Here is a 12,871-nt window from a genome sequence, read left to right on the forward strand (position 1 = left end):
ATATCAATCTTAGAGAAGTTAAAAATGTGAAAACAATCTGCCTCTTAGAATAGATGAATTACAAGATACTATTTGTGGACTTAGGTTAACATATGAATATACAAAAATTTTTTTTTAATGTTACATCTTAGTGCTTTTATTTTTATTAAATTTATTGTGGTGACATTTGTCACCATGAACATATAGGTTTCAGGTGTGCGTTTCTATGTTACAAGATCTGTATATTGCACCGTGTGCCCACCACCCAAAGTCAAATCTTCTCCTGCCACCATATATTAGGACCCCTTTCTGCCTCCACCCTCTTCCAAAATGTTTTGTAATTTAAAAAAACAGTGATTCTAGGGTTACCTTTGTGGAAGAAGTCAGGGGAATGGGATTTTGAAAAGACTCACAGGGACAGGACCTCAACTCTGTAATGTCTTTGTTTGCTTAAAATAAACAAGTCTGCCCTGGCCTGTGTGGCTCAGTTGATTGGAGTGTCGTCCCATACACCAAAAGGTGGTATGTTCAATTCCTGGTCAGGGCAGGTTGTGGGTCCGATCCTATCAGGTGAGTGCAGGAAGCAACTGATTGATGTTTCTCTCTCTCTCTCTCTCTCTCTCTCTCTTCCTTCTTCTCTCTAGAATCAATAAAAGTGCCCTTGCTGGCTTGGCTCAGTGGATAGACCGTTGGCCTGCGGACCAAAGTGTCCCAGATTCATTTCCAGTCAAGGGAACATACCTTGGTTTCAGGCTCTTACTTGGCCCAGGCCCCTGTTCAGGGCTCATGCAGGAGGCAACCAATCGATGTGTTTCTCTTACATCGATGTTTCTCTCTGTCTTTCTCTCTCTCTTCCACTCTCCCTAAAAAATCAATGGGAAAATATCCTCAGGTGAGAAGTAACAAAAATAAAATCAAATCAGTGAAAGCATGTTCTCAGATAAGGATTAAAACTCCTATATAATAAAAGTGTAGTATGCAAATTGTTCCCTCGACCAGAGTTCTTCCAGGAGTTCAGCCAGGGGCGGGCTGGCCGGGGGGAAGGGAGGGAGGTCCTGGCCAGTGGCGGTGGTGGTGGCAGGTAGCAGGGGGAAGGGAGGGAGTACCCAGCTGGCAGCTGGCAGCTGCTAGGACCCTGGGGAGCAGGCCTAAGCTGGCAGTTGGACATCCCCTGAGGGGTCCTGGACTGCGAGAGGACGCAGGCCAGGCTGAGGGACCTCCCCTACCCAGTGCACAAATGTTGTGCACAAATGTTGTGCACTGGGCCTCTAGTAAATAAATAAATAAGCAACTAAGTCTCTATGAAGCAAAAATAGCAGATTTAAGATTCATTAAGTGTGGGTTGTGAGTACATGCATATATAATATATATCCAGACAGTTCTGTGTGGCTGAAATATGACTTTTTTAAAAAAATTGGTGGTATAGAGGAGTAGATATCTATAAAGTGGGTAACTTTGACTTGAAAAGGATGACAGAGGAAAAGCACAATATCTATGGGGGGTTTTGTTTTGTTAAGTGAGAAATACAGGAATCCTTTGCTCTCTGAATTCTAGCTTTGCGAATTAAGGAATAGAATGTATTTTCTTAGATTTTCAGATAAATCTATTATTGTTTAAACACTTTCTATTTTTATATCTGAAACTTTGAAACCAAATAGACATCTCCAGTATTCACAGTTGCTATTCAGACTTAAGAACCACATATTTAGGAAATAAGGGATACTTTCACTTGAGTTTGTAAGCCAATAGAGAAGAGGCTAAAATACAGAAGACAGAGTAAGTTCCTCAAGGGAAAGAGCTAAGATCCAGAGTATTGATAAAGGAAATCACATTGAAGAAGAGTCACTACACTTCCCTTACACTGGAAACAATGTGATGAGAATGGGTTTAAATATAGAAAAGTTTTGTGTGGGTTTTTTTATATTTTACTTATTGGTTTTAGAGATAGTAACAGAGAGAGAAACATGAGTTTGTTCTTGTTTACACATTCATTGGTTGATTCTTATGTGTGCCCGGACCGGGGATCAAACCCACAACCTTGGCGTGTTGGGGCAATGCTCTAACCAACTGAGCTACTTGGTCAGGGCTAGGAAAGTTTTAGATGTGGATAGGAAATTGACCAAGTTCCAGCCCAATAGTCTCAATTCGGTGTGAGAAGTATGATGAAAGGTCAGGGTCAGCTAAGAGGTGAGGCAGCATAGTTGGGCTTAAGACAGTGCTTGGTAGTGATTGGATTTTGTTCAGATTTTTATATCTGTATCAATAAAAGTTACTGTTGCTTGAAGTACCTTTTTGAAAATTTACCTGGTCTTTGTAAAGGTCACAGGATTTACTGAGTATTTTTAATATACTAGGCAGTGAAATGACAATTTATCATACAGCCTCAGGCTACTTATCTATCTTCTGGATTGAGGGAATAATATTGCCAACACATAAGAATGTATGTATGATTTAAAGTATGTTTATAAACATTTTGTTATATTTTATTTTTTATATTGATATCTTATAGTAAGGAAATTATTAATCTTCATTTTTTATTTGCAGTTTAAGCTTAATACTCTTTTTTTTTTTAGTACAGAGAAATCTTTTTCTCTGTAATTATTCCTCAAAATTAAAATATAGGTTACTTTGGAACTTAACTATTCAGTGCAGAGCATCCTTTGCTTTTATTAATTATTTTTTTAAAATTTTAGAGCTGAACGACAAAGGAATGAAGCTCTATATAATGCTGAAGAGCTGAGTAAAGCTTTCCAACATTATAAAGAAAAAGTGGCTGAAAAGCTGGAAAAGGTAAGAGACAGTTGTACAAAGTCAGTGTTTAGTATTACAGTCCATATTGTAAAAATAGAGACATAAATAGATTATATGTATTTACTAGAGGCCCGGTGCATGAAATTCGTGCACGGGGTGGGGGGCTGGGCGCAGTCCCTCAGCCCAGCCTGCAACCTCTCCAATCTGGGACTCCTCGGGGGATATTCGACTGCCGGTTAGGGATCGGGCCTAAATGGGCAGTCGGATATCCCTTTCACAATCCAGGACTTCTGGCTCCCAACCGCTCGCCTGCCTGCCTGTCTGATTGCCCCTGCTTTTGCCTGCCAGCCAGATCACCCCCTAACCACTCCCCTGCCAGCCTGATCGACGCCTAACTGCTCCCCTGCCCGCCCGATTGCCCCTAACTGCCCTCCTCTGCCGGCCTGGTCACCCTAACTGCCCTCCACTGCCAGCCTGGTCGCCCCTAACTGTCCTCCCTTGCAGGCCTGGTCACCCCCAACTGTCCTCCCTTGCAGGCCTGGTCACCCCCAACTGCCCTCCCCAGTTGGCCAGTCACCCCTAACTACCCTCCCTTGCCAGCCTGCTTGCCCCTAACTGTCCTCCCCTGCAGGCCTGGTCACCCCAACTGCCCTCACCTGCTGGCCCGGTCACCCCTAACTGCCCTCCCTTGTAAGCCTGGTCGCCCCTAACTGCCCTCCCTTGCCAGCCTGGTTGCCCCTAACTGCTCTCCCCTGCCAGCCTGGTCACCTCCAACTGCCTTCCTTGCAGGCCTAGTCACCCCTAACAGACCTCCCCTGCTGGCCTGCTCGCTTCCAACTGCCCTCCCCTGCAGGCCTGGTACCCCCCCAACTGCCCTTCCCTGCAGGCCTGGTCCCCCCCAACTGCCCTCCCCTTTAGGGCTGGTTGCCCCCAACTGCCCTCCCCTACAGGCCTGGTCCCCCCCAACTGCCCTCCCCTTTAGGGCTGGTTGCCCCCAACTGCCCTCCCCTACAGGCCTTGTCTCCCCCAACTGCCCTCCCCTGCAGGCCTGGTACCCCCCAACTGCCCTCCCCTGCAGGCCTGGTCACCCCTAACTGCCCTCCCTTGCCAGCCTGGTCGCCCCTAACTGCCCTTCCCTACAGGCCTTGTCCCCCCCCAACTGCCCTACCCTGCAGGCCTGGTCGCCCCAAACTGTCCTCCCTTGCAGGCCTGGTCCCTCCCAACTGCCCTCCCCTGCCAGCCATCTTTTGGCGGCCATCTTGTGTCCACATGGGGGCAGGATCTTTGACCACATGGGGACAGCCATCTTGTGTGTTGGAGTGACGGTCTTTTTGCATATTACTTTTATTAGATAGGATGATTAAAGCAGGGAGTAATTTTTATCTCATTCATAATAAAATCTTTGAAATAAAGAATTTATAAATATTAGTTAAGGATGATGTTCCTTAACTAATTGATGGACAATTTTTTTATAATGAGCTGAAACTTTTTTATCCAAACAGAGAAAAGAGTGGAGACAAGAGAAGAAATAAAATATAGAGAAAGATGGGGTGAGTGAGCAGAAGTTGGAGCTATAGAAATAGAAGCAGGAAATTTATTCCCATCACCTCAATGAAAATAAAGGCAGAGTAGATTATGTTGATCTCCCTGCATCTACCACCCTGAGAGGGACTCACTTCTGCCTCTCAAAGGGAAGATTCCTGAACAGATTCTTCATAGTAATATAATGGCTTTATTACATTTATTTGCTATCTTCAAGTAATACCACATAATAATAAAACCTGTTTGGAGGAAGGCCACATGTTAGATGTTCAATTGTTGAGCTCAGAAGAGAGGTCTGGTCAACTGATACTGATATGAGAGACTTCCATCTTGAGATAATTGAAGCAGGAAGTTAATGATTCTGATTAAAGAAAGGTAGAAGGGTAGAAAAAAGAAATATTATTATAAAAATTAAATCAAAGTCCCATTTGATACCAAAATATTAAATGTGAATTATTAGGTCACTGTTTGAAAGCCTTGGAGGTCAAACTGCTCAGCAGAGCCCTGTAGTTAGGTAGATGTAACAAAGGAAGTTGGGAAGATCTGCCCAGTCCTCCACTCCCACTGTTCCATCCTGGGTACATGGCTTTTGTTTTAAATTTTGGACTGTGATTTCATTGGGAGTATTTTGTGGCTACAGTTTCAAAAATTACTTCTCTGGAACCTTTGCACTAAAGTTAGCCTTTAGTAACTTCATGCAGAATTCCTGCATGAGTTATTTGACTTGTCCATGTGAGGCCAGAACACTCTTGCTATTGCCCCTCTGTCATAGGCTCTAAACCATTTCTGAACAGGTAGTTAGAATCCCATTCCCTGTCCAGGAAGTTCACTTTGCTCCCTTTACTATAAGGTTGGCGACTTAAATGGGTGGAATACTTATTCCACTCTCCTGATTATTTCAAAAGTCACTACTTTTTAGTTTAAAAAAACCTAAAACCTATGACAGCATTAGTGTGTGCACTTAAAACAAATTATTGTTTTTAGGTCCAAGCTGAAGAAGAAATATTAGAGAAAAATCTAATTAACTGTGAAAAAGAAAATAAAAGGCTACAGGAAAAGTGTGGTCTATATAAAAGTGACCTCGAAATTCTAAAAGAGAAATTAAGGTACAGTATCCTGTTGTAGAAAAAGGATTTTTGTGGGGAAATGAAGAAATTGAAACATTTTGGAATAGAATATTTTGTATATTTTAATTGTGGACTTCAATTATGTAGAAAGATAGGCTTTATGACAAATTGTTTTCTAGGTATAATGAAGTGAGGATTTTAAATGAATAAAATGTATGTTGATATACTTGCAGATATAGAGTAATATGATCAAAATTTTTGTTTTGCAAATATTTAGAGAAAATTAACACACACTTAATGTTCTTATAGTGTGACCACATTAGCTAGTTAGTAAAATATGTATTCTTCAAATAATGAAGAATCACCTAGTCCAGCCTTCTCCCTTTAGAGACCTTAAAAATGTGAAAAAGAGAACTGATTAAATACAATAACAATTATAAAGATTAGATTGTCATAATGTTTGACATGTATTTATAGGTATATGTATTTGAAAGTATTAATGCTTTGTAATTAGTTAATGGTTGATTAAACTTTACCTTGTGGAGTTGTGGCTGATACTTCATGATTGTTCCTTACATGATCTAAAACTTTCTTAAAGCTGCAAAAAGTTGTGTCAGGGTTTTGGAGTTAGATCTCCTGTTTCACACTTTTAAAAAGGAACAGAAATGCTTCTGAGATAATGGGGTTATATTGCCCTACTACTTACTGTGAGACACCGGGCAAGTTTCATAACGTTTTTGTGCCTCAATTTCCCCGAATATAAACTGGAAGTAATAATAGTGCTACCACATAAAGTTGTGAGTACCTGGCATGCAGAAAGTAGGCACATGGCAAATGTGAGCAGATATTTTTATTTCAGAATTAAGCTTTAAAATATTTTATATGAGATTAAATATCATTATTAAAAATGAACATTTTTTTATTTTTGTGCTTTTTTTCTTCATAGGCAGTTAAAAGAAGAAAATAACGATGGAAAAGAAAAAATAAGAATCATGGCAATGAAAAATTCAGAAGTAATGGCACAACTATCTGAATCTAGACAAAGTATTTTGAAGCTAGAGAGTGAGTTAGAGGACAAAGATGAAATACTTCGAGAAAAATTTTCTCTAATAAATGAAAACAGAGAATTAAAGGTCCGTATTGCAACACAGAATGAGCGACTGGATGTATGTCAGCAAGAAATAGAAAGTTCAAGAGTGGAACTGAGACATTTGGATAAAATTATGTCCCAATTGCCGGTAAGTATGTGTGAAAAGAAGAATTTTACTGAAGTGCTTTATAAGAAACCATCATTTGTGGTTGATTTATTAGCTTCTGTTTTTTTCTTAGATGTCTATACTTTCAGACATCAATTTCTTTTCTGTGTAATTCCTATTTTTTTTTTTACTTCTATTTCAGCCTTTCTCAGTCTCTCAGATGTCATATATAAGAATGGCACAGAATTTTTTAAAAACAACTTTAAAAATTTTTTTTATTTGAATTCTTTATTGTTTAAAGTATTACATATGTCTCCTTCTTCCTCCATTGACCTCTCCCCAGCCATTCCCACACCCCAGCACATGCCTTTATCCCCCTACTGTCTGTGTCCATTGGTTTTGCTTATATGCATGCATACACGTCCTTGGTTGACCTCTTACCCTCCCTCCCCCCCCCGCCCCGCCTTCCTTCTGAGGTTTGACAGTCTGTTTGATGCTTCTGTGTCTGGATCTATTTTTGTTTATTATATTCCACAAATGAGTGAGATCATATGATATCTATCTTTCTCCGGCTGGCTTATTTTGCTTAGCATAATGCTTTCCAGGTCCATCCATGCTGTTGCAAATGGTAAGAGTTCTTTCTTTTTTACAGCAGTGTACTATTCCATTGTATAGATGTACCACAGTTTTTTTAATCAACTCATATGCTGATGGGCACTTAGGCTGTTTCCAAATCCTAGCTATTGTAAATTGTGCTGCTATGAACATAGGGTTGCGTATATCCTTTCTGATTGGTGTTTCTGATTTCATAGGATATATTCCTAGAAGTGGGATTACTGGGTCAAATGGGAGTTCCATCCTTAATTTTTCGAGGAAACTCCATACTGTTTTCCACAAAAAACAGCTTTCTTAAGGTGACATTTATATACCACCAAATTTACCCATTTTAAGTGTATTGGTCAATGATTTTTAGTAAATTTACAAGAACAGTCACCACAATCCAGTTTTCAAACATTTTTTTCATCTCCCAAAGATCCCTTGTGCCATTTATAATTAGTTTTTGTACCCACCCTTACTGCTAGGGAACCACTCATCTACTTTCTTTTTCAGATGCTGTTGAGCATCTTTACCATCATTACTTTGAACTCTGTTTCAGATAAATTTCTTATCTCTGCTTCATTTATCTCTTCTTTTGGAAAATTCTCTGGTTCTTTCATTTGGGGGTTGTTTCTTTGTCTCCTCATTTTGTCTGTCTGTGTGGGTTTGTGACTATGCATTAGGTAGATTCTCTATACCAGTGGTCAGCAAACCGCGGCTCGCGAGCCACATGCGGCTCTTTGGCCCCTGAGTGTGGCTCTTCCACAAAACACCATGGCCTGGGAGAGTCTATTTCGAAGAAGTGGCGTTAGAAGAAGTTTAAGTTTAAAAAATTTGGCTCTCAAAAGAAATTTCAATCGTTGTACTGTTGATATTTGGCTCTGTTGACTAATGAGTTTGCCGACCACTGCTCTATACCAGCGATCACCAACCAGTGGTCCACAGATCACTGGTAGTCCATGAGGTCCAGAAGGTTGGCGACCGCTGCTCTACACCTCTCAATCTCTAGTGCAGGACAGTCTTAAATGCTGTTTCTGACTATTTGGATCAGGCAAACACTCAAAGCCTCCAGAGACGGCCTCTGCCTACAGACTGATAGCATTTGTCCTCAGGTATGGTGAGAGTTTTTTTTCAACAGGGTGGGCTGGTTGCTTCTGCCTGGAGGCTAATTGTTATTTTTAATCTCTTAAGTGGTCTCAGGGCAAGGTGTTTTCCAATAGGATGTGTCAACTGTTTTCCCCCCAGGCAAGGCAGATGTCTGGGAAAGATGTCCCGCGTGAGGGAATGACAGCCCAGGAAACTTGGGGTGTCTGCCTTCTGAACTCTATCCCCCTAAGTCTCCAGTCCTGACTTCTGCTCTCATAGCTCCAGTCTACTTCACCTCCTCTCTGCTGGAGCACAAGACGGGTAGCTCCACAGAGAATTTTGTGCATTGACCCTTTAAGAGGGTGCCTGAATTTCAGCTGCTTTTCATAGCCAGATGTTTTGTGGGTACTCTCCTCATTTTGGTGCTCTCTGCTGGGGAGCCCAGCTTGGGGATTAGATCCCAGAGTTCTCAGTGGCACTCCCCGCCAGCTGAGATATCTCTCTGGGACTTCAGTTGCTGTCTGTGGGCGCCCAGCTAGCCCTTTTGTGCCTCCACCCCTCCTACCAGTCTATGCAGTCTCCACTTTCGGTCCTCGGGTATCAGGGTTCTCTCCTGTGAATTTTCCATTGATTATTCAGGAAGTTTTACTGTATTTTAGTTGTAATTCCAATTTGTTCCTGGGATCATGTCCATACAGCATCCACTTACTCTGCCTCCATTTTTAAACCCTATCCCACTCATCTACTTTCTGCATGTAGAGATTTGTCTTTTCTGGACATTTCTTATAAATTAAATTAACCATGGTCTCTTTTTGCATCTGTTCTTTTGCATTCTTAATGTTTTGGAAGATCATTCATTGTGACATATGTCAGTATTTCATTTCTTTTTATTGTTGACTATTACCCATTATGTGGATATGCCACATTTTATTTATCTGTTCACCAAAAGATGGACATTTGGATTTTCTACTTTGGGACTATTATGAGTAATGCTGCTATGAACATCTGCATGTAAGTCTTTGTGTGGATATGTTTTCATTTCTTTTGATTAGGAATAGAAATGCTGAGTCATATAGTAAATTTATTCCAAAATGTTTTTTAATGTGGCTGCACCATTTTATATCCTTACCAGCAATGCATGAGGGGTCCTATTTTTCCGCATCCTTGCCAATATTTGTTATTGTTTATTCTTTTTTATTATATCTACCTTAGTGTGTATGAGGTGTTATTACATTGTGGTTTTAATTTGCATTTCCCTAATGATTAATGTTGAGCAACTTCTTATATACTGACTGAATGGTACAGAACATGAAAATGTTTTTATAATGTAGCCAACCACTTTTTCTCTTTAAGTTATATATGTATATGATCATAGTTATAAGTGAGATTAGGAAGAAGGTAAGTTATACCTGTATCAGAAATTTGTTTCTGATAAGTGTAAAATAATGGTGAGATCAGGAGAAAGCTATTGATAAATGTGTCGTGGTTGGTTTCACATATGTATGGATGGTAGCCTCTTAACAATTTTAAACTGTCATGGAATTATGAAGCTACGAGGGACCTTAGAAAGTATCTGATTCAAAACCATTGTTTTATTGGTGAAGAAATAGCTACCCAAAGAGGTTAATAACTTATAGCAGAATTGAAACTGAATGTATAATTCTTGGATCCCAGCCTCTGCTATTTCTACTTTCCTAGGATGCTAATTATTGATTATTTGCTTAGGTTTTTGTTTTTTTTATATATATATTTTATTGATATTTCACAGAGAGGAAGGGAGAGGGATAGAGAGCTAGAAACATCGATGAGAGAGAAACATCGATCAGCTGCCTCCTGCACACCTCCCACTGGGGATGTGCCCGCAACCAAGGTACATGCCCTTGACCGGAATCGAACCCGGACCCTTCAGTCCACAGGCCGACGCTCTATCCACTGAGCCAAACCGGTTTCGGCTGCTTAGGTTTTTAATGCACCAGTTTGCTTTATCAATCTAATAGTAATCATATGCAGATAGCATTCATCTTAAAGTTATATTCTAATTTGACTCAGTATCAAGATTTATTTAATATGAGATTTTAAAGGTAGTGTGATAATAATATACTTGATCCTGTGTTTCATGCAGTGCTAAGAATAACATAGTTTGGAAATGTGAGTTTTTTCCTTCTAGATAGTGTGATTTGGTTATAATTTAAAGGTAATGGTCATAGTGTTTACCTTGACCCTTTTTACAACTAATTTAAAAATTCTGTGTTATTCAAGCACACAGAAAAGTACAGAGACCAGTGTAGCATAGCATTTGCTAAATGTGGATAACATTTTGAATATCCACTTCAATTTTTTTTTAGAATAAAATTTTACAGGTAAATGAAGCCTCTTTATATACCTATCACATCTAATTCTCTCTCTCTTAGAGGTAGTGACTATTTTGAAGTTCATGTGTATCCTTCTTGTCCATATTTTCAAAAAAAAATTTTATTGATTTTTGAGAGAGGAAGGGAGAGGGAGAGAGAAACGTGGATATGAAGAGTGAAACATTAATTGGCTGCCTCCTGAACAACCCCTATCAGGGATCGAGCCTACAACCCTGGGCATGTACTCTGTCCAGGAATCAAATGGCAACCTTTTGGTATACAGGATGTTGTCCAACCAACTGAGTCACACTGGCCAGGGCCTTCTTGTCCATATTTTAAATGTTGCTGTTTTTTAAAACAATATTTTTATTGATTTCAGAGAGGAAGGGACAGAGAGATAGAAACATCAATGATGAGCCCTAGCTGGTTTGGCTCAGTGGATAGAGTATTGGCCTGCGGACTGAAGAATCCCCAGGTTTGATTTCGGTCAAGGGCACATGCCCAGGTTCCAGGCTCGATCCTCAGTAGGGGGTGTGCAGGAGGCAGCCAATCAATGACTCTCTCTCATCATTGATGTTTCTATCTCTCTCTCCTTCTCCCTTACTCTCTGAAACCAATAAAAATACATTTAAAAAGAAAAAAAAGAAAGAAATATCAGTTATGAGAGAGGATCATTGATTGGCTGGCTCCTGCATGCCCCCTACTGAAGATCTAGCCTGCAACCCGGGCATTTGCCCTGACCAGGAATCAAACCATTATCTCATTGATAGGTTGATGCTCAACCACTGAACCACACCAGCCAAGGCCTTGTCCATATTTTAAATATTGCCACAAACAGATGCATCTAGAAAAAAAAAATATATATATATATATACATATACTGTGTATAGCTTAGTACATTTTAAAAAATACTACATGGCTAAAAACATACTACATGTACTACTGTTTTTTATGTAATGTTTCCATAATGATTTACATCATGCAGGTTTATTTAACTCTTGTAATTTTACCATTATCTTTCTATTTCATAATTTATTTATATGTTCTGTTGATTAATGTCAGGTTGTTGCTATTAAATTCACACAATTTCTCAGACTTGGAGTTCTGAATAAAAAAAATTATATCACATATATTATAAATTTATATGTTTATTTTTATACTTACAGTTAAAAAGAGAAATGCTTGGTTTTAAATCATCTCTTTCTAAGCACCAGATGAGTAGTTTGTCAAACAAGGAAGACAACTACATTGGCTGCTGTGAGACAAATAAAATGATGATTTCGGAATTGAGGTATGGTTTTTAGGTTCTGAAGTTGTAGAAAATACAATGTTTTTAAAAACTGGTAATTAAATTAAGATCATTAATTGAAATGTTGAAAAATATACTAAAAGTCCAGAGTATTATAACAAATATCTGTTTCCACAACAAAGAATTGATTCTTAATGTTTTGTGATATTTGTTTCAAATCTGGTTATTTAAATAAAAAATAAAACATTACAGAATATATTATACATTTTGATTCTTACCACTAGTCCCATTCTCCTCCTTAGTATCCATCATCATGAATTGGGTACATATTCTTCAATCCATTTTGTATATGTTTACACTCAGAAATAAAGTATATAGTTATATTGTTTATAATTTTGATTTTTCACTCTATCATTTTTTAAATTCATCCATGTTGAAGTAGGTAGAGTGATTGATTAGTGCATGGATTAATGTGGTTAATTTAGTTTCTATAGCTGTATAAGAGTCTATCCTATAACTATGTCACTATTTATTTATCTACTAGAGGCCCGGCGCACGAAATTAGTGCACGGGGGGCGGGGTGTGTGTCCCTCAGCCTAGCCTGCACCCTTTCCAATCTGGGATCCCTCTCACAATCCAGGACTGCTGGCTCCCAACCGCTCGCCTGCCTGTCTGCCTGATTGCCCATAATCGCTTCTGCCTGCCAGCCTGATCACCCCCTAACCATTCCCCTGCCAGCCTGATGGACACCTAACTGCTCCCCTGGTGGCTTGGTAACCCCTAACTGCCCTCCCTTGCCAGCCTGGTCGCCCCTAACTGCCCGCCCCTGCTGGCCTGATCGCCCATATCTGCCCTCTCCTGCTGGCCATCTTGTGGTGGCCATCTTTTGTCCACATGGGGGCAGCCATCTTTGACCACATGGGGGTGGCCATCTTGTGTGTTGGAGTGATGGTCAATGTGCATATTACTCTTTTATTATATAGTTACTGTGTTTCTAGTTCCTGTCTATTCCATATAGTGCTATAAAGTACACACTTATACATGTTAACTACA

At 39.8% G+C, this 12,871-nt stretch overlaps 1 protein-coding gene across 12 annotated transcripts in view; it reads left to right on the plus strand.

Moving 5' to 3' along the window:
• Positions 1 to 12,871, plus strand: part of CCDC18 (coiled-coil domain containing 18) — a 125,278-nt gene that overhangs the window by 28,887 nt on the left and 83,520 nt on the right. For all 12 annotated transcript variants that reach the window (XM_080658144.1, XM_080658133.1, XM_080658142.1 and 9 more), the window contains 4 exons: positions 2,673 to 2,769; positions 5,257 to 5,378; positions 6,286 to 6,577; positions 11,736 to 11,860. In XM_080658144.1, the coding sequence (XP_080514270.1) occupies positions 2,673 to 2,769; positions 5,257 to 5,378; positions 6,286 to 6,577; positions 11,736 to 11,860 (636 nt within the window). The remainder of the gene's footprint in view (positions 1 to 2,672; positions 2,770 to 5,256; positions 5,379 to 6,285; positions 6,578 to 11,735; positions 11,861 to 12,871) is intronic.

Source organism: Plecotus auritus, assembly GCF_963455305.1.
Source record: "Plecotus auritus genome assembly, chromosome: 2".
Taxonomy (NCBI): domain Eukaryota; kingdom Metazoa; phylum Chordata; class Mammalia; order Chiroptera; family Vespertilionidae; genus Plecotus; species Plecotus auritus.